The sequence below is a fragment of the Ambystoma mexicanum genome, chromosome 12 (genome assembly GCF_040938575.1).
Source record: "Ambystoma mexicanum isolate Mex_15411 chromosome 12, UKY_AmexF1_1, whole genome shotgun sequence".
Classification (NCBI taxonomy): Eukaryota; Metazoa; Chordata; class Amphibia; order Caudata; family Ambystomatidae; genus Ambystoma; species Ambystoma mexicanum.
The window spans coordinates 461,777,528-461,800,522 of NC_090936.1; the positions used below are offsets into that span (position 1 = coordinate 461,777,528).

Genomic DNA, 22,995 nt, shown 5'->3' on the forward strand with positions numbered 1-22,995 from the left:
CTGGGTCAAGCTACACAGAGGACGCCTAGAACAAAGTGTCCAGCAGCAGCAACATCGACGCCTGGTTGTAAGGAGGATGCAGTGCTCAGTTTCAGCAGTTAAGAAGCGAAAGTGAGTCTTGAAAGCTGAGTCACGAACTCCGAAGAATGGATCCACCTGTGCCTAATTGATCAAGGTAAAGGTGCCCTCGACACAGTTCCTTGTGGTCAGGAGAGCAGACCGTCACGAACAGAGCTGCAAGAGTCCAAAAGAGACTAGAGCAGGGTTTCCATCACCTTCAGGTCCGTTTGACCTCTGCAAGCTTCAGGATCAAATTCCAACAGTTGAGAATGTTCACTTTTATGCCGACACCAAAGGTAGATTAGCACCCTATTTTTATTACAACAAAATGTATCCCTTGGTGACTAGACCTAATAATATTGACGGAATCTCAGGGTTTCTGAATTGTATTTCTTATTCATGCCTATTTTTCCAGTCTAAACCAAAAACAGTATTCCTAGCAAAACATTGTTAGAAACAAACTACCAAATGTCAGTCTCAGATTTTCCAAGAATTTTCTTTCCTTTTAAAATGTTTCTGTTGTAGCCAAGTCCTATATAGTGTGTTTTAACCCCGCACGTGCACAAATCTGGTTTAGAACGGAAATAGGCAGACTCCATACTATATTTAGTAAGTCAATTGTGTAAATATACATTTTTGTATTTAGATTTTTTACGAAAGAGCAAATTAAGAGAATATTTTTCAGAAACCTGGGATTTCAGACGATTATATTAGGTCGAGTCACCAATGGTTATAAATTGTTGTTCTTATTTAGAGGAGATTACTGGAGGGTTGTCCTGTTTTGTTGTAGGAGCACATTACCTCTAAACTCCAACCATACACGTGCACCATTCAAATATTTTGCAATTAGCGTTAACTGCATTCTCCTGCGTAAATTAAGGGGATGTGGATTCTTGGAATCAAAGATGTACTACTACTCTTACAATCAATCCCAGGTAATCCCACACATTCCTTTGAGCTCCTGTGGATCTCAGATCAGAAAAATTACTCTTCACGTTATAGGTTTTAGTTAATAAGAAAGGTTCTCCCATGGGAAAGTTAATATACTAGTGCAGTTATTGTCCTACAAATTGGAATTTATGTACTTGCAGATTTGCAGAGGAAAAGACGAGTAGCCACTAATCTGGTGACTCACAGTGACCTCACAGCCGAGTCCTATGTGCTGGTTCCACCATCAAAGAAGAGGCCAGGAAGAGCTGCAAATAGGGACTTTAAATCCTACTGCGATTTATACCATCTTGGAACGTGGGGAAAGGGTATGCAAGCACGCTAGGATGATTCCCACAAGGAGGTCCAGAAATTCTAGTAAGTCAGAAGACTTAGGGAAGATTACTCCCGCTGATTGCAGTGTAAAAGGACTAGTGGCCACAGGTGCAGAAGTAGGTGCTGAGGTTTGGAGTGATCCTGCTCGTATCACGTCTTCTGTTTAGAACTCGTACTAAGGGGTGGTGCCTGTAGATTAGCTTCTGGATCCTGCTTGGTGTCCGACACTTGCGAAGGGCAGACAATGACATTGGCGGTGAATAGTCTACGGGTGACCCAGTAAGGGCCTGCTGGCAGTAAGGAAGAGGAAAAAGGACTCCAGTTCTGATGGGCTAACTTAGTTCGGAGGCCACAAGCATCAAAGCCACAAAGAGAATGTCCCTCAATGATGGCGCATTGCAGAGGGAGTAGCCGGAACAGCAACTCGGTGTCCAGATTCAAGATGGTGCCCCTTTTAAGGATGTATAGACCTTATGGAATCAAGAAGAACTGCAGGTCCTATACGAGACAGGAGCGTGCCAAACGAAGTGCAGGACAACAAACCAGTTGTCCCTAATGGGAAGGAGACACTTGTGGGAGGATTTTTGGGGTGTAGCGAGGGAGAGTTTTGGGCCAATGTTGTTTTCATCAGCAGTACCAATGTCCTTCAAGTTCCTTTTGGTGCTACGGAGATGGACTCATGTGCTCGACTGAAGAATGGATCCAAGACTTCTGCAGATTTACAAAAATGCTGGGCTGGAGGAGACCCCAGTCCACCGAACAGGAATTATGCACCATTTAAACTGAGTGGTTATTCAATCCTGGATAACCAGAACAGAGGTACGTGTGATGTCAGTCATGAGAGATGATTAGGATGTGGATTAGTGTGTCTGGACCCCAAACTAGTCCTCACCAATTCCAAGCAAGCTATTTATTTAAACGCAACCAGTTCCAGGGACGATGACAACTTTGCAACAGTGATATCATAGGTCAGTACTGTGTGATATGGAGGGGGTGGGGTGGCTTAGCAGCAATGGATGCCCAATTTTATATCACATGTTACCTGTTTCCCCTGTTTTTTCCCCCTCTTTCACTCCTGGCCTGGATTCATTTCCAACTCATGCTTTTCTGGAGACAGACCCATCGTCCAATTGTTCTTGTACCCTGCTCCGTTAATCGCTACCTGCATTGGTGCTATATAAATTCCCATACATACAGTTAGACCATATTTTCTACTGACACCGTCACCGTGCATCTGTTTTGCCTACAAAACATACCCATGTATTGGCTTATGCTATTTTGGTGTTATAGCAAGTTCTTCTCACTATAAAATAAATCCATCCTGCCAATCTTCTAGGATATAAAACTGTTGAACATGAATGAAGAACAATGTTATTGTTATTTTGCATTTATATAGCGCCTTATATACCATTGGTATGGTCTGAAGGCGCTGGTAGGTTGAACGCCCTTGGGAACCGAAGTTCGGGTCAGTGGAGAGATAGTCCAAAGGTGCGTGTGCGCACTGGTATGTGTGCAGCTGGTGCGGAATTCATGTGGTAGCTGCTTATTAGCGGTAGGTGTGGTGGTTGAGAGATCAGGGGTATGTGTTCGGTCTGGCTGGAATTATCCAGACCGAGTGTGGTGGCGTTAGGCCTGAGGAGAAACGCCTGGCTGGGGGTGTGAGACCAGCCATGTTTACTTAGAGTGATGGGGGGTGAGCGGCAGATGTTGATATGAGAACAGTTATACCGAATGGTATCATAGTATCTCTGTGTTCTAGTTGAATGGTGGTGTAAGGAGAGAGTAAGCGTGGGGTGTGATATGCAGTATGCTCTTTCAAAGGTTCCTTGCATTCCAAAACAAAATATGCACCTCACGCAATCCTGAGCGGTCAGGTCCGTTCTATGTGTTTTGTTTCTCATCTGCTCTATGCACTATTCACCCATACACTCATTTGTTCCATGCGTTCATCCGCTCCACACACTCGTTCGCTCTCCACACACTCGTACGTTACTCGTTCGCTCTCCACACACTTGTTCGCTCTCCTCACACTTGTTCGCTACTCGTTCGCTCTCCGCACACCCAGCCGCTCTCTCCACACCCAGCCGCTCTCTCCACACCCAGCCGCTCTCTCCACACCCAGCCGCTCTCTCCACACCCGGCCGCTCCCCACACTCGGCCGCTCCTCCTCTCTCCACGCTCCTCCCCTCTCTACACTCAACCTCTCTCTACACTCAACCTCTCTCTACACTCAACCTCTCTCTACACTCAACCTCTCTCTACACTCAACCTCTCTCTACACTCATGTGCTCTCCACATTCATCCGTCTTCCACATTCATTTGCTCTTCATATTCGTCCGCTCTTTACACTCAACCAACCTCCACACTCATCCGCGCTCCACACTCGTCCGCCAGCAGCGCTCATCCTCCACGCTCATCCACACATCTATATTCATTCGGTCTCCCATTCAGCCCTCTCATCCTCAGCACTCATCCGCCCTCCTCATTCATCCGCTCTCGACACTCTCATCCGCTCTCGACACTCTCATCCGCTCTCGACACTCTCATCCGCTCTCGACACCCATCCGCTCTCTACACTCTTGCGCTTTCTACACTCTTCCGCTCCCCCCACTCAGTCGCTCCCCCCACTCAGTCGCTCCCCCCACTCAGTCGCTCCCCCCACTCAGTCGCTCCCCCCACTCAGTCGCTCCCCCCATTCAGTCGCTCTCTACGCTCCTCCGCTCTCTACGCTCCTCCGCTCTCTACGCTCCTCCGCTCTGCACGCTCCTCCGCTCTGCACGCTCTTCCGTTCTCCACGTGCCGCTGCTCTCTGCACACAACCGCTCACCACACTCGACTGCTCTCTACACTCAACTGCTCTCCACACTCTTCCGTCCTCCACATTCATTTGCTCTTCATATTCATCCGCTCTCCACACTCAACCGTCCTCCACACTCATCCGCCAATAGCATTCATCCTCCAACACTCATCCACACTCATCTATACTCATCCACTCATCCTTACTCATTCGCTCTCCCCACTCATCCGCTCACGTCCTCCACACTCATCGGCTCTCCACAGTCAACCGCTCTCCACGCTCGTCGGGTCTCCACGCTCATCCGCTCTCCACGCTCATCCGCTCTCCACAATGTAGTAGTACACCGGACATATATCAGACTAGTGAATAGTGTTGTTACAGGATAGTTTAAAGTTTCTCTTACAGAATAGTTTTAAGTTTCTCTAGTGAAATAGTGAATCAACTCTGCGAGTGAGTATAAGGTCTGTCAACTTTTTTTTTTGAGCAGGTAATTCAAAGGTTTTCTATCGCTTACCTCAATTTCTTACAGATTCTACAATGGTACAGGCTGTTAGCGATGGATACGCTTGTCGTGCAGCTACAAACATCTACATTTTCGAAGCGTATTTATATGCTTATTGATTGAACGTTGTGACATCATCGCGCCCACGTTTTAAATGTGCGTGATGATGTCACTGCGCTTTGTGCGATTGCGGCCATATTTGTTTCATCAATACGCGCTTTTCTTGATAGGTTTACTTTTTTCTTTCCAAAATTTTGTAATTTTTAGATTTCAAAAGTGACCTTTTACTTACTAGGGTTATTGTAAGGGCTCGTATTTCTAAGAATGTTTTATTTTCTCAGAATATATTTGCCTTCCTTTTGGCACGAATAATATCAGGTCACGTGTTGGCTGTGTTGTACATCATATGTCGAGACGTAATGCTGGTTGTACTTCAGGCAACATTTACTCTAATTTAGGGATTTTATTATTGATTAATGAATTGGATTCAAACTAGTGAACTTCTCTTTTATATTTTTGGTTTTAAAGAGAGAGTAAGAAAGTAGGAAGAAAAAAAGAGGGAAAAAAAGAGGGAAAAAAAGAGGGAAAAAAAGAGGGAAAAAAGGGAAAAAAGAGGGAAAAAAGAGGGAAAAAAGAGGGAAAAAAGAGGGAAAAAAGAGGGAAAAAAGAGGGAAAAAGGAGGGAAAAAGGAGGGAAAAAGGAGGGAAAAAGGAGGGGAAAAGGAGGGGAAAAGGAGGGGAAAAGGAGGGGAAAAGGAGGGGAAAAGGAGGGGAAAAGGAGGGAAAAGAGGGGGAACGAAAGGAGGAAAAAAGAGGAGGAAAGGTAAGTATATAGGGTGAACATTTTTAACAAAGAGGTTAATTTCTGTATACAGACATTAGTATGATACATTTTGTTTACACAGACATGTCTATATTAAAGCCAATTAAAAAATTCATGATCCGAGTTCAATCCGGAATCACAAGTGTCCTTTAGGCTGATCCATTTGGATTCCCTTTGGCAAAGGATCTGCTCTTTGTTGCCTCCTCTTGGCAAATCTTCAATTTTGTCCAGTCCATAGATCTTTATGTCAACAACATTTTGTCCTTGGTGCTCCATTAAAAAAATGTAGTGCTGGGGGATATATTAAATCTTTATTCCTTATCGCTCTCATGTGTTCAAATAGTCCTATTTTAAGGTTTCTAATTGTGCTTCCTATATATGTCTTTTTACATATGCATTGTATCGCATAGACAACATATTTGCTATTGCAATTTATAAAATGGTTAACCATTTTCTCTTTTCCATTTGGAAGCTTGATTTTCTTATGGCCATTCACCATTTGAGAACAAAGTTTACAGGCTCCACATTTGTGTGTTACACTGATTGGTGTTTGTTTGAACATTCCCCTTATGTCATGTTTGGTTATTGATTTCAAATGACTGAGGCTTATTTTGTTTTACAAGGTTGGTGCCTTCTTTTAGCAGATTCCTGGTTTATCATCAATATATTTTGTAAGCATTGCATCTAATTTAACATGTCCCAATGTTTTTTAAGTGTTCTTCTTAGGATTGGAGCATCTGATCCATAGGTTGTGATGAACTTGGTTTTTATTGGCAAAGTATCTTTTTTAGGTTCATCTTGCAATAAGAATTCCCTTGTTATTTTTTCAGCTTTCTTGATGGATTCTTTTACATTCTTTTCTTTGTAACATCTTTGCTTAAATGTGTTTATTGTTTCCTCAATATTTGATTTAAACAGTTCTTCAGTACTGCAATTCCTCTTTATCCTAAGGATTTCTCCATATGGAATATTGGTTATGTGTCTTCGATGGTTACTTTTTTTTTTTGAAAACTCTTTTTTGAATTTCACAAGAGAACAAGCAAACATTCCCTCTCCAAAGGGAAGGTGGATAACTAGTAAAGAAGCAGAGTAGCTTGTCAAAAGTGATCCAAGTGTACCTCAATTTTATATTTTGCCCAAGGTACAAAAGACATTGGTCCACCCCCCTGGAAGACCGATTGTCTCTGGCACCAACTCATTATTGTAACCACTGGCAAAGTTTGTTGATTAATTCTTGAAAGGATATGTGAGCAAGACGACACCATATATACAAGACTCGATGAGCGTTATCAATCTCATTGAAAACCTTCTGTTCAATGAAAAAAGAGGATATATTGGTTACTCTTGATATAGTATCATTGCACACCAAGATTCCACAGATGGCCACATTGGACATGATCAAGGAAGACAGTCTTTGAAGAGGGCCACCAATAACCATTGTGCTGCGCTACTGGAGTTTAAGAAAAAATTGCCTCTTCAAGATCCTGATGGATTGGTATTTGTGAGTACCTACAATCCCCTTTCGAACAAAATCACCAGGATCATAAAGAAAAATTGGCATATCTTGTTAGAAGGGGAAAATTCTATCCCAGTACCGAAATGTGCCTTTAAACGAGGAAGAAATCTGAAAGAAATGGTGACCCTGAATGATATGTCTAATACGCCCAACCCACAATTTAGGCATTTGATAAAACCAGGGGGTCATGCTCCTTGTGGTATGTGCAAATGTTGCCCATTAACTCAAAGCAGCCTAAGTGTTGACATTGGCCTTACCAGACCCTGGCAGTAATTTGTTTTTACTAATTGTAACATGAGTGGTGTCGTTTATGTGATTTGGTGTCCATACCAAAAACTGTACATTGGTAAAACTGAACACAAAATAAAAATCTGAATCAGCGAACATAAGAGCTGTATCAGAAACAAAGTCAGGACAGCTCCAATGGTTGGACACTTTGTATCCAATAACCATGGTTGCGAGGATTTGAAATGGTCCATCCTAAAAAAAAAGTCTGTACGTCCAATAATTTGAATATAGATAAAAAAGTTCTGGTGAAAAAAGAAATGAGATTGATATTTCTCATCAAAAGACATCTGACTGGTTTGAATGAGCAAATGGACTGGTTGCCATAGTGGTCGATGACACAGGTATGTTGGAGGTGGTCTGTAAATGTAACGCTCACCTGGTATCCACGGGGACGTCACTCAGCCTGTTCTGACCTCTTACGACCTCGAACCCTTCCCTGGAGTCTACTCGACTGGAGACTGGGCCTGAAACACAGGATTGGTAGAGTTTAACTCCCTATTGTCTCTGTGTGCTTGAACCCCTTCTTCCCCAGGGTGCAACCCTTCCCTTTGAGCCACAGCTCACCTTGTTTTCTTGGAAAGTGTGCTCTCTGTCCTGCTTTCAGCGCGGCGGCGCGTTGATTGATGCAGGCTCGTTGCTGACTAGTTACTTCACTGGCAAGAGTCCGACAGGTAAGCATAATGAGTCTTTTGAACAGTTCTCCAACTTCGTTCCTTTCCTTCCTTAGATGATGGCCGGCGTCCGGGGATGGCGACGTGCTGCTGAGATGAGTAGCGCTGAAGGTGAGTGAGAGCGCGATGCGACCCTTTCGTATTTGTATTGAACTGTTCTTTTTCTGTGTCTTTTAGGTGCCGCAACGTTTTCAGAGTGGATGCCAGTTATGAAGAAGAAAGGCGGTGAGTAAGCGCGGTATGCGGCGCCTCTAGATGTTTCCACGCTAACCTGGAGTGTCTTTTCCCTCTTGTAGATGGATGAGAAGTTCCAGAGTCAGAGTTCCCCCAGAGCGGCTGGGATTCAGATAAGCGGTTGAAGCTCGTACAGTCTTTAAAAATAATCGAAGATTTGCTGAATGCTTACTAATTCCTTTTTTCTGTCCTTTTCCCTTTTCCTTAGGAAGCGGCGTGCCGGGATGGGAATGACACCGCCGAAGATGCCCGCAGAACAGAAGAAGCGATGAATGATGGGCAGAAGCGCTGCAAGGTAAGGCTGTTCCTAACGGTGTTCTTGCAGGAGCTGAGTGAAGAAGAAAGATGCAGGCCTACTGGAGACTGATCCGAACATGGTGAATGTCACACTCCAGGTGCAGAAAACACAAAGCATGTTTCTCAGCCTGGGCGTGGCTTAGTCTCTGAGTATCCCAGGTGTCTCTGGGCTGAACCACACCCAAAAGACTAGACCATCAATACACTACAAGTCCAATCCCCAATGTTATCCTATGGGAGTGAGTGAGTCTGGTGCCACAAGCGCCAAGACTGACTCCAAGTGGGTCTTAGGAGGGATGGAGAGGCCCTTGAGGGCCATGTAGGTGATTGTGGCCTGGCTCAAGCCTGACATCTTGGAGGGCTGGAGACATGAGGGGCAGGAATCATGACATTAAGTTAACGATTAATTCATGACTTTCAGCACACTAACTCTTAAAGGAGGCTGGATTAAGACGTTACAGTATAGAGCATATCACCTAACGAGTTCTGTTTGTCGTATTCCGTTTACTATTACAGATAGTAGAGTATTACACTTCCCGTTATTGTTTGCAGTTTAGATTAGACACTCCAAAATGGCCGCCCTTGAATTCAGACAACTGGGTTAGTCCGTCCTATTACAGGAGGAGACTATGTTTATTAGATTTATATAGCACTTTAATCCAAAGCGCTTTACAATATAACAACAAGGTACAATAATGGAAGAAGCATATTTACAATCATGAGACAAACCAGTGAAACTATATGCAGAAAAGTTTCCTTAGACCCATATTATGAGTTGCTTAGGGAACACAAGGCAGAGTTCTGTTATGCACTGAATGAGCCAGTAATGCGTAATTTGTCAGGGTGAAGCCGCAAAACTTCTATTAGCCATATTGACACAGGATCCGACCCTGGAAGTCTGCACAAACGGTGTAGGCATTCGCGGGCCGAGATAATTAATTTCATTAATTTTGCTCATTTCGTGTGAATTAGGAATTTCCTAATGTTGTATATGGGACACGTTTTAGAATTACACAACATTCGACAATTCGTCATGTATTCCCTTAGGATACTGACGAGACCATGAATGCTCGGTGCACCGGCGTGAGAAACATCCAGAGTTTCCAAATAAATGAGGATTACTAATACTCATTTGACCGGCCTGCAAAACCTTTTATAAGCCGGCCTAAATTATATTGAATTAATTATGTGGGCACTGATGGATGGACTTCTGTTATTTGTGTTATCGTTTCAGGTTACACCTGATAATGATCAGGATTGATGACTGGTGACGCACTAGCTACCTGTGTGTGCTTTTTATGGTTTTGAAGTTATTACTAACCAACCATCGCGACACACATGGTTGATGTGACAACTCGTGTGAGTATTCGATCCATGGACATCATAGTTTGCATTCATTGAGTGTTCTGCACCGTATGTATTTTAGAGGTTAAACTGCAAATAATTTATGAGAGGTACGTGCAAACTACTTCATGCTATTTGTCCACCTCTTTTCCTTCTCTTTGAAAATGTCTTATTTTTGCTTGTCCGGTTGTAAATTGTGCTGTTGATTCTGCTCCTTTGGACACACTTGGTTTGGATGATATTACTACAGTATTAGGAGGAAATTATACTACTTCTAATTCACCCATCTAGATTCATTAATTGTCTACTTGTTGAGTGTGAATTTTCTGATGAGGTCCTTTGACCTTTCTGCCCATGACTCATTCATAGTGTTGTGTTGCAGACTGAACTTGTTAACAATTCCAGTTCAGTAATGTATGCTTCTGTCACATTTGAACGTGAAATCCAAGGTACATGACAACGGTGTACAACAATTGTTAATCTTTGCTACCATTTGAAGATTATCATGTCACCCAATCCCTGACAAATTTCCACATATTAAAATTGATGACAGATATGGAAAGAAACATGTTGGGTTTTTCCTGTTCTATTTTAAGTAAAGGTGACCTATTATAAACAGGTACCGACTAGATTGTCTAGTCATATGAATTACTGTATTTAACTGTGTTTTTGCTTTTCTAGAGTATTTTGCTTAGTTTGTGTTAATATGTGTATTTCCAGTCGATACTTCAGTCTTGGTTTATTTTTCAATTGCCGTTTTTTGTTTAATTAGTTTTAGGTGATTACTTGGTATGGATATGCCGTGTGTGTGATGAGTGCATGAGAATTTTTCGAGGTGTGTGCATTGTCTTTTCTGTTTTTGTACATTTACGACATTGATTGTATAAAAAAATGTATTGTTTATAATAGATGTTTGTTAGACATTTATTTTTGCATTTGATAAATTACATTTTGGTATGTGAAATTTTAAAAGTTAATTAATGGATTTTTTATGACTCTAATACATTTATTGTAGAAATCACCCAGAGGGTGTGAATTGAATCTTTTCATGTTCTACTTAATTGGTATCTGGTTTGTGTTTAGATACTCGACTATGTGTTAGTCTTGTTACCTTGCGTTTCACTTCACAGAAGCATACCAACCCCGGCCTCTTTGTACACACATATATATATATATATATACATATATATATACATATATACATATATACATACATATATATATATATGTATATATATATACACATATACATACATATACATACATATACATACATATACATACATATATGGAAAAAACAAGGAAAGGTGCGCACTCCAGTTCCCTGCGTAACCTTCCAGACCACTGGTATTCTCCTCCGACCGGTTTCTGTGCCAATACACGTCATCAGGGAGGCTGTGTTAACTTGCAGCTCACCGAAGGTGCAGGTGATGATAATCTGCTGCAAGGGCTTCTGGTGGATGTAGTCATCAGGTTAGCAAGGAAAACGCTCACGCCCAATCCCACAGTGCAAGTTAACACAGCCTCCCCGATGACGTGTATTGGCACAGAAACCGGTCGGAGGAGAATACCAGTGGCCTGGAAGGTTATGCAGGGAACTGGAGTGCGCACCTTTCCTTGTTTTTTCCATTTTTGCAGGATCTTGAAGGGTGGAATCTTCAAGACCTGACAGGGTGCTGCACCAGGGTGATATATGCCCGGCTTTGGAGTGCCTCACTGGAGGCTACACGCCCCCCCCTCCTCCCCTTTCTCCACTGTGGGATTGGGCGTGAGCGTTTTCCTTGCTAACCTGATGACTACATCCACCAGAAGCCCTTGCAGCAGATTATCATCACCCCCGGTGAGCTGCAAGTTAACACAGCCTCCCTGATGATGTGTATTGGCACAGAAACCTGTTGGAGGAGAATACCAGTGGCCTGGAAGGTTATGCAGGGAACTGGAGTGCGAGATATATATATATATATATTATATATATTAACCAGGTGCGACCAGAGATTGACATACTTGGTGTCCCTGTTCTCTTGTTTTTTGTTGCTGCAGAAAAGGTGCCAAACCACAGAGTGAACCAGGAAGTTGCTGAAAGTTGTGCTACAGGTACGCTCTCGAGGCTGCTGCTGAGAGATCTCGTCCATTGTCCTGCCTTCTGTCACCAGACCAAGGAATCCAGAGGTCGGGTCCAGAGCTGCAACATCGCGGAGCATCCAACAAAAACATTTTCTTCTAACCGAAGGTACTTTGGGGAGAAAGGTATTGCTTACCTGATTCCAAGAAGTTGCTGCAGAGCGTTGGAGTGCACATAGAGGTGTCCAGGGCAACCCCCTCTCACCTCTGACCCAAGCCGCTGCTTGTGTCCTCTTTCCGGGCCTATTAAAGGGTCTCCTTTGTTAGTTGTTAACTTGCTGCCTCAACAACTCTAGACACTGGAAGAAATTCACAGGAACTCATTCACTGACTGTCAAGACTTCAACCCATCTACGAACTGCCTTTAGATAGGGTTGCGTTTTTGGATTTACAAGACTTAGTAGGCGAAGAAACCATTTGAGAACCTTGAACTAAGCTTATGCTACACTAACCATTTAGCTCCCTGTAAGTGACTTTACTATATGTGTTTGCAGAGTAAATGTACTACCGTAATACCCACTGAAAACCGCATGAGTACGTAAAATAACCGATAATATGATAAGTGTCTTTTCCCTTTCTAAAGTGCTACAAATGTAACCGCAAACAAACGTGAAAGTGCCCTTTGAAGTGTATTATCAAGTATTCCTAAATGTTCTACCGTAAACGTCTGAAGTATTTAAAGTGATTGTGGTGTAAATATAATAAATATATACTTTTTATATAATTCTAAATGTAAGTGCCTCTTTGTTGTGCCAGTCTAGCTAAGATTCAGTGTACTAACCTACAGCTCCCATCTTCCTCTTAAGTTAAGCCGGACTGCTCTGCCACTCTACCAATGTCCTGCGCTAGTACAGACTGATGCTAAATTGGGGATCTACAAACCACTGGGATAGCTTAATAAAGTCTTACTGCCAGTAGGACTTTAGGAAAACTCTCCTAACAATACGCATTCCTCTTCTGTATGCAATCTTGGATGTCTTAACACTATGTGCACCCCAATCCATGCAAGACTGAAGTTATTTTCTTTCCTGCTATCACTATTCTGCCTTCATTAACTCTCCCCTTCAATCCCTTTCCCTCTCTCCTATCTCGCCCTCTGCTCGTAATCGTGGACTCTACCCTAGCTTTGCTTTTTCATATCTTCTCTGCTGCCCTCTCCAGCTGTTATCTTTAGAATGTCCGACAAGCTTGTCCATTTCTCAGTACCAAAATCCTTGTTTCCTCTCTTCTCTTGACTTTTGTACTGCTCCACACTTCTGCTCAGCCTTCCTGCCTATCAGTTAGCTCCTTTCAGATATATCTACAATTCGGTAATTCACCTTTTTCATCTCTCCCTTTGTGACCATCACCTGCTCTGCAATGGCTTTCCTTTGATTCCTAGTTATGGTTTCACTTCCTCTGCATCTGAATGGCTCTTCCCTGTTTCACTTCATTGATTTCTATTCACCTTCCCACTCCCGTCCCAATTACTTTTTAGTCGCTCATCCTCCATGTGCCCAATCTCATTTTCATTGTTGGCACATACATTCTGGAACAAACATCCTTGCGATATCCAATCCTCATCCTCTTTTTTTCCTTCGTACTCGTCTCAAAGTTTATTTTCTCCATAAATAACATCTCATCTGATTCATCTATTGTTCCTTTTTGTTAAAGCGATTTCAATCGAGAAAATATAAATACCCCAAAATCCACCATGGGAGTAGGGGAGGAAGAGAAAGAAGCCGTTCAGTGGTGGCAAAAGGCTGTTAAATAGGCAGCACATTTTTGCTTTAAGAGCATGTAGCAATGAATATATTTCTTTTTATATATAGCAAAACATTGTACTTTTGCTATTTCATTGCAATTTGTATGCTACACATCTAGACACGAAAATTGTAGTACATTAAGTTGTGTACCTCGATTTCAGATATTCAGACATTTCTAAAAGCAAGAAAGAATACATTTCCATTAAAAAAACACTAAATTAAAAAAAGAATATGGTTTGTATTTGCGTTTTCATCTGGTGAAGGCAGTTTGAGAGTACCTTGACAGAGACACACACGTACAACCAGATAAAGCCAGCCGTCATCTATATATTGGCAAAACTGGATGCCTAGAATAAGAATTTTACTTCAAAGTGGCTTTATTAAGATGGTTAACCCATTAAGTGCCAATAATGTGAGTTCACCAAAAGCCACACATCATACTTCTCAGTGAAGATTTTTCTTATGTTTGTTCATCAAAGTGTTGTACAGAGTAAACAATATTTTAAATGGGGGCTGAAGGGGTGTGGCCCAGGTGGCAGAGTAAGAGGTTGTACTTGTTACTCATGCTCCTTACACTACTTACCTATAATGTATTTCCCAAGGATGCCTCTAACCGAGTTTCAGATGCAAGTTCCTTCCTCTCTGCCCACACTGGAGCACTCAGTGAATTGAAGGGGGTGCACTGCTCCCTCCACAGAACAAAACTAAGTGGCTTGGGGCAATCACATGGCACCTAAGAAGGTTGCTTAAGAGACTGTGTTCTAATGCTGTGTCAAGAGGGCTCAGGGAGTGACTCTGCAGGTTGTTCCTGGCTGTGCTGCACCTTATGAATGTGTGTTTGTGTGCTTAGGTACATTTAGTTTCTTTCTTTGCTTGACAATTGCACAGCTGGAGTGCTTAAGCCAAGATGGTGGCAACCATTAGTGAGCAGTGTGCGAAACTCTAGACACTCCAGTGTAGAGGGTTTGCAGGGGAATTGTTAGGTGTTCGGTTAGGAAAAAATGTCATGTTTGGGGAACAGGTTCCCTAACTTTCTGGGTCCTGTAAACCTTTTGTTGGCTTCCTTGGTTTTTAGACTTTTGTTTTTCATTAGAAGGATCTCAAATGAAATGTTCCTGAAAGTGCAAGACTTGTACTGGTGTCTGCGTCCCTTAGTAGACTTTACAGCTCCCACGACATGGGTGCTTTTTAAGAATCCCATTTTGGTGGCATGGTGATTCTATCAACCTGCATGTGCTGAGTAATAGGCTGGTCGCACCAGTGATTTGGTTTTTAACGCACCACAATTGTAGTCACTCTTACTACATTAGTAAGCCAATGCACTTCTAAACCAGACACAGGGTACTAATTAATTTCTTTAAATCCTACTCCTGGATATTTGGATTTGGGCCATTCTCTTGTATATGTGGACCTGGAAGCAGAGCAAAAATATCTGTTACGATGATGTGGCTCATCGTGAGGGCAAAAAGGCACGCTCGGTGTCCGATTAAAAAGGTGCTGGCTGCTTTAAAGGTCACTAGAATTCACTATCCACACCCGGCGTAGATGGGCAAATGTGTTTGGTGATCTTCAGGTCCAATCTGATTGGCCAGCTGACAGAACATTTTTTGTGCACGGCAATGATGTGATTTGAGGTCTGCCTTAGGGCAGCCCCTAAGTGAATTATGAGTGGGAGACCCTATGCATTATCCATATTCTGTACCCAACCTCCTGGAAGACTGCAGCTGAAAACATGTTCTTTGCCGACGACCCTGGCATGGCCTTACTAGCTGGCCCATCCCCCCCCCCCCCCCCCCCCCCGACTCCTTTCTCCTTGCACCCAAATCCTTCCATGCTAGTAGAATCCCATCGGCTTCTTGCCATCCTCCTAGGTAATATTTCATGGACATCTTACAGGGCCTCTGTAGTGCCAGGAATTCCTTATGACCCAAGTGCCTTAAGTTGAGTGTCTTGTGTCTAGAAACACTTGTGTACAGGTGCGTTATGAATGACATATCATGGAGGAGTACTGGCCTGGAAAACAGGTGACACTCAGTTTTAGGGTGTTCTGGGTCACCTTCTGCCTTTGCCTCCATTATGGGGACATTTCTTACCGGCTAGTTGCCCGGCCCTGCTCGCCGGAGCACTCTGATTCTTGGCCAGGTTCCTATGTGCACCTGTTGCCTTTGTCATTAATGTTGGTGCTTCTACCTTGCAGGTCGTCCCCACAAGTGTCCTGTCTGTTGCTCTTTTGGGTTGTCAGAAGATTGCTTTATTTTTGCTCTTTGCCTGTTTGATGTGGTTTTATTAAGCCCAGCTGTGGTTTTATTAACCGTGCTGGGAAGGGATTTTATCATCAATGTCAGTCTTCTTTTTGTGCCCTTGACCTATTTTTCCTCAATCAAAACAAATCTGGTAGAGAGAAGGGTCAGGAGAATGGATAATGGGAAAACTACTTTAGTGTACACTTGTGAACCAAATGCATCAGTGAGGGAAACTTTCTTTTATTAAACTAGATAATTGCTATATAGGCAGATTCACAGGATCTTTAATGTCTTGTACAGGGATAGATTTTTTCCCCATGAGCAAACTTATTTAATCATTTGTAGCAAACCTCGACAGTGCAGACGTTTCAAGTAGTTTTGAATTTCTGAATTTCTGAATTTCTGAAATCAGTGGTTTCATTAAACTGAGGGTTTTTGTCAGCTGTCCTCATCTTGTCCTCTCCCCAAAGACTCCATGCCTGCTACGATTTCCTGGCCTTTTTCTTGACAACGGTCTTCCTGCAGTGCCTATTTACCTCTCCCTTACGAGATTCCCTTCCTGCTATATTTTTCCAACACTTCTTACAGGCTCTTGCTGTGCTTACCTCAATATCCCCTCCGAAACATCTTCTCTCTGCTACCAAACATTACACTCCTTGAATCCTTCCGTTCTACCAACTGGACTCTTTCCAGCATACTCCATTGCTTACAGACTCTCCCTTCCGAGGACTCCTTCCTGCTGTACTTGCATGATCATCCCCCCACAAATCTGTTTGCTCTGCTTACACAACTCTTCCTCTGCCCTACCAACCCCAACACTCTTTTCTGAGCCTGCACACTGATAAATAAAACTTGCTTACCATGCTCAACAGTTGCTCCATCTGCTTCCACACTGGTGGAGCTTTTCAGGTTTCGGTGTTCTGGATCATGGGAGTGCTCAGGGGCTTCATGGAGGAGCTCCACTAGGCGCTCTGCAACCTGTTCCACGGTTTCTGGTTTTGGTTCTGAAAGATAAGTTAGAGTCGTACCATACAACAAGTTAGGCGACAAGGTTAAAAAAAAAACCACATGTATATAATCAGTTTATAGGGGATCACTGACAGAGCATCAGGTGGATGACATTATGATGTCAAAGGATCACAAATAGTACCATGTTTATGCTGCATAATGTGTAGTTGATTTTTACACTGCTGTTACCTTGACCACCTTCTTCGCCTCTGTCCTCCAACTTAGTCTGTATTTACCACCTTTGCCTCCAAACCCCCACTTAACCTGCCTCAGATTTTTAGCATTCCTGATCCTTTACCGGGTTGGATTTTGGTTGAGAGTCTGCACAAATATCTTTGGAATTCATGTGTTTGAGGACTAGCCGACTAGGCGTGAGTAATGGAACTCTGAGCACGGATTGACCCTACATAGGTTGGGTAAACTATCTTGGATATACTTCTCCCGTTAACTCAGCCAGCTCTAGAGGTCTTAATAGGGCATATGTGTTGTTCCCAGCCCTACAGCATTTTCTGGCCGTGGTAAGTGTGAGCTGTCTGCATACCGGGCTTACGTGAGCATAGCTCTGGGCTGCTTTGGAAAACTGTCAGAACCACAGCTACGCTCTATTACGCAGTTTCCTCAAGTGGCTCAATTTGACTAAATGACTGAAATTTCCAGCGAGTGAACCAACAGGAAGTTGGACACCCCCATCGCACTTGGGAGTTGAATCTAGCCTGGTGGAAATGGAGAGCTCTAATAAAAAGGGACCATGATTGATGGTTTTAGAAGTTTCTACTGAAGTACAATTCAGGCCCACTGGTAAAAGAGCATTTCTGAAGCTGTTTTTATTTAAACTCAGCTAAATTTGTTGTGCTCCCTTTTAATCCTGAGCATTCCACCTCCCATTTACTGGCAATCCGCTCTCTCTCCCATTTTCTTTTCCCACATCCCATGCCCAATGGAATACCTGAATTGGCATGTAAAGTCATGTGCCCACTCTCAGGGCCCTTTATCATGGTTCTCAAAGAGCAGCCTTGCTCAGGGAGCCAGCATGCCAGGAGCATAGGTTTTGTGAAAGCATCCGGCATTGCAAGAAAACATTTGAAGAATTTCTGTACCACTAGTCTTGTTACCCGGTGTGTGTTCGTACCCCAACTTCCAAATCCTTGTAGTGACTGCGGACTTGGAGACAACCTTTGAGCAATATCGAGCATGAAATTGATACAAATAAACATAACAAAAAGAGGAAGCCAACAGACACTCGTCACAAACCGCCTTAACAGGATTTTTTTAAAAGTTCTGGACAGGTCCTGCTGCATTGCCATGCTCATTTGGAGCCAACTACAGCCTGTTTTGTCTATTGCGCTTTTCCTTTATTTACCCTTCGGAGCTGTGTACTGGCCGACAGGGGATGAACATCTTCGTACCTACCAAACCTGTGTTTGAAATCACTGGGGTTTCACTGGACAGCCTGTCTGGACAGTGGAGACAGATTTCTCACCTGAAGTGTCAGTGTGGTATACAAGTGCTATGTAGCAGGGAAGGAGCCATTACTAGGAGACAGAGTGACAGGAGTACAGGACCAATGACTGAAAAGTCTAACACAGGATTTGACAGTTAGGACCGACAGCTTGGTCCCTGTTAGAGGAAAAGGTTTTAGTTTCTGTTAAGGGTGGATCTGAATATGTCCCAGGAAGCTCCTGAGCATCCCCCACAGGTGGGGAGGGATCCCCATAACCTACAATTACAGACTAATGCTTGATTGAATGGCTCACAGCCTTTGAATGATACGCCCCAAGAGGGAGACTGTGTGGATTAGCAAAGGTAGGTTCTGCAGCCGGAGACCTGAGAGTGAAGAATGGGAAAACTGATATACTGAAAATAAAGACTGATGTAATTATTCAGGCTTAATAGTATTGGTGAGGGTTCAACAGACCTTAGTGTCACTAATCAAGTCTCAATAACATAAGCATGTTCGGAGGGTGAGGGTTGTATAGCCCTCTAGGCATTCCCTCTTATATTGTAAGTTGTTGGAGGTTGAGAAATCCCTATCTTTTTCTCCTAATCAGAGTGAGAGTTTTAGAGCTCCATAAAGTGCCAGTCTATAAATGTATCTATTTGTGTAAGGTCACACCCAGTTCAAAATCTGCAGGTGCTGCTGAATCCCATAGATCCTGGCTGGCTCTACATTACAGTTACCAGAATTCCCTGCTGCCACATCCTGGTACTTACCAGAGGGAGTCAACCCTGAACACCTGAATCCAATCAGCCTCTCTGAAGATTGAGGAAGCATCAAAGCGCACTAGGAGGAGATCATCTTTGGACTGTCTGAGCTTACTGCAGCTGGGACCTAGAGTAATGCACCTGTCACCCTTCCTTTTTGTTTGCATGTATATTGAGGCAAGATTTTATTAAAGACTTTCTTTCTCATAAAGGGATGGACTTAAGATAGTTCTAAAACAACACGTCAGTAAAAAAAAAGTGTTCTACGCTACAGAAAGAAAGGATTCACATTTTCTTGGTTCAGAACACATTTGGCTATCAACCTTTGGGATAAAACCATCTCCTCCCAACAGATAGCAGAGGAGCACATGTGATAAGGAAACTTGGGTACAGGAAGGAGGACGTTTTCTTATTTTCTGAAAGGCTTAGTAACTACCTGAAATTGCCTTTATTCTCTCGCCCTGCAGATCCCCAACCACCAGTGAAGAGTAAATCTCTGTTTTATATTTTATCCACTTCCCTTTTACCTCTGGGGTGTTTCGGGTTCAGCTGTGGTTTAGGTCAGCTTTAGGTGAGATGCCCAAATGGGTCTGTGGAGGTTCAGTAGCTTCTGCAGATTTTGAAATGGATGGGACCTTACAGGATGAAAGGCAGTTTAGAATGTTGACTGCTCACCAATTAGCAACCTGTTATCTTTACCCATTTGGCTTGTGAAAGACCCTGTTCATGAACACAAGTAGTTAAGGATATTAATTACCATGACTATCATTTCCCCAGACCTACTTTAACCCTCATTTACCAAAGTCCCCGAAACCACCATTAACTAAGGAAGTAGTAAATAAAGTAGCCTATTAAATTCTTCCTCAAGAGAGAATCGTGACCTGACAATTTACATCAGGAAAATCTGGGCTATTGTAGAGTTCATCTGCGTTTGTATCCTCGTAATTCTAAGCAAAGGAGAGCAACAGGTGTCTCGCAGCATTACAACATTCATGTATTATTGTCAGGTCCTGGACTTAGGTCTTATTTAGTTTAGATAATGTTTAAGATTAGTTTCATTTAAGTCCCTTTTCTTGGGAATTCATTTTAGGTTGGAAGTTTTCATGAATCATTTAACATTAACCTAATTTACTATTAAAGAAAAAGTGGTTTCCCAATCCATCATTGTGTATAGGTGCGTTATGAATGCCATATATCATATCATTTATCATATCATCATGGTGGTGGTGAGGCTGAGCCGTGATTGGTGGAGAGATGAACCTCAAGATTCTACAGGCATTCTAAACTGCCTTTCATTGTCCCTACTCTGTCAGGAAGGGCCTGTTTTTGCTAAATTTCAGTTTAGGCCTCAGTGAAAACCTTTTCAAGGGAATTTCTCTTCAAACTCTTAGGAAGAAGCTCAGCACAACGTGGGACAAGAAAACCAGATTGTTTGGTGGGAGTGCAGCATATCTTTGGAAGTGCAAGTTTGTTAAAAATACTTTGAACCTTTACTTACTATCTTGAAGGAACTATATTACATGTTTTAGTTATTTAGTTAGGTATTTAGGAGTCAGTCTGGTTGGTTTCCTGGCTATGCGCAGGAGCGCTTCAAATAACTGACAAATTCAATTGGGAAAGGGTTTATGGACAGGGAAAAGTTCGTTGGTGAGCGCGTGCACGCAAAAACGGTTTTGTGTGACACAGCATCAATTATGTTACCTGCAGTAGTCAATTGAACCTTCAGGGGGTGTATTCACTTGTTGAACAATTAAAGGTGGAGCCAGAAAACATATTTCGAAAAGACTCTAAAGTTCACGAGTGAATAAGGAAATGTTCATTGAGTCGGCATAGACCTCCATTGCGCATGCACATTACAAGAACGCTTAATTGAAGTGCTGGACAATTGCGCGGAGTCGCACCTGACATAGTTCAGTGTTTTCCTTTTACGCAATGCCTGGTTTGGAGGAGCGTTACCAATCGCGCTTGCGCAGAGTGTATTAATAACTGTTTAACACTCCAACTTGAATGAAAGGAGAATGTGTTGCAATCGCGCATGCGCAGAGAGCGAGGACACCTGCCCAATGCTTTAAACCGAACAAAAGGAGTTTCTTACGAGGCCGAAGCCTTTAAAGGAAAGAAATCTAATTGTTGTGCATCAGAATTTAAAGGAATGAACTGAATAACTATTTCCTTTCGGGCAGGCATTCTAATAAGAACTTGTGTAACCATATAAAGACTATAATTCTTGGATTAAGAAATTATTAATGGAAGAAAGAACAGTTTATTAGTAGTCAAGCCAACAATTAAGATATTCAATCCTCTCATCTCTGAGCAGAGGATAAACAGGTATGGTTCTCATGGTAGGAAGAGAAGGGGAAAAGCGGAATTTGGGATACATGTGTTTGAACAAGTTATAAGTCCATTTCGAGAGAAGAAGGGAATCTGTTATTTTCTCCACTTTCCCTTTCCCCTGGGGTTGTTTGGGCTTCAGCTGTGCAGTGCTTACTTCAGCAGTTGGTCAGACATCTAGAAGGGTATGTGGGGTTCAGCAGCTCCTGCGGACCGAATCAACAGGACCGGAAAATTATCAGCTGCCTAGAACGAGTTGCTATGCTTAATATAGGTGCTCCAATCTTGAAGTGGTTATCACAAGTATTCTGAGATATTTAAAAAGGGACAGTATTAGGAGTGATGCAGGCACACATTCATATCTGAGGGTACCTTTAGCCATCCATGCTCTTGATGCGGGTGGGAGGCAGCTATATTATTAGTCCAGTGCCTCTGTGGGTAAGCACTGTAGAAGGATAGAAATTGTGTCACCGATTACTGCTTTTCATGCTGAGTTGGCAGCTGGCCTGAGGCTCAGAGCTCTGCTGTTAGATTCATACTCGCCATAATGAATGAAGGTTATGAATGTCATTTCATTTTCTTTTAATAGAATATGATGAATATAGGAAATGAAACTGTTTTGTACTGATTATGAATTGCATGCTTTCCTTCTTGTTGAATTGTGAAAGGTTTGGATAACAAGCAAACAATACAAATAAAAATGAATTAATGGAACTTTTGTGTTAGTTCATGGATCCACTTATAAACATACGCTCATGTGTTTAATTTTTTTAATACATCAAATGGAGGACAGACAATTAGTCGTTTTATTTCTGTGGTGCAGAATGTATTCATTGCCCATTTTATTATCCAAGTTATTTGTGGGGTCATCTACTAGCCCCACATTTTGGTTTGGATGGGCATGTTTTTTTTTTTTAACTACACACCTGAGGCCAAATTATTGAAATTGTGTGCTTGTGACAAGAAACTGAGCAAATTTAGCACCAGTGTTTCTGTTTATGTAATAGGATTTGGGGCAAACAGGGGTTGCCTGAACCCTTATTACCTAAACATGTTTTCAATAGGGCTCAATTTTTTTACTGTTTGCTTTGTAATATAGAAAGAAATTAAACACTTTTAATTTTATGTTATGCAGCAAGCATAGTACAGAAAGTAGTCTGATACAATTTTGCCCTAGTGCAAGCATTTGTAGTTAATACATTTTGGGACAAAACCTGCTGGCTACAGTCTATAACCTAAGCAGAAAAGCTGGTACCAGTGCAAATGTTAGATATTCCGGCTCCAGGTTGGGCTCAGGGGAAAGTTAATAACATGTTAAGACATACAGTTGTGCCCATCTCCTATATACTAACAGGAAGACCCTTGTACTCTCCTTTTACATCTGAGGGATTTAGAGAAGAATAATAGAGAGGTTGTACCACTGTATGGCAGCAGGCTGCACTACTGTAGGCAGTGTCTCTTTCCTCTCAAAGAGGTCTCTTGATTCTCTGGTGACTAGCCGTATAGAAGTCAGTCTTTAAATGTGGGCTCCAGTTGCGATGTATTTGGCTA

At 42.6% G+C, this 22,995-nt stretch overlaps 1 protein-coding gene across 5 annotated transcripts in view; it reads right to left on the minus strand.

The window, feature by feature from the left end:
* The window catches only part of BCL2L14 (BCL2 like 14), a 423,407-nt gene that overhangs the window by 86,198 nt on the left and 314,214 nt on the right, over positions 1–22,995 (minus strand). For all 5 annotated transcript variants that reach the window (XM_069628715.1, XM_069628718.1, XM_069628719.1 and 2 more), the window contains one exon: positions 16,764–16,907. In XM_069628715.1, the coding sequence (XP_069484816.1) occupies positions 16,764–16,907 (144 nt within the window). The remainder of the gene's footprint in view (positions 1–16,763; positions 16,908–22,995) is intronic.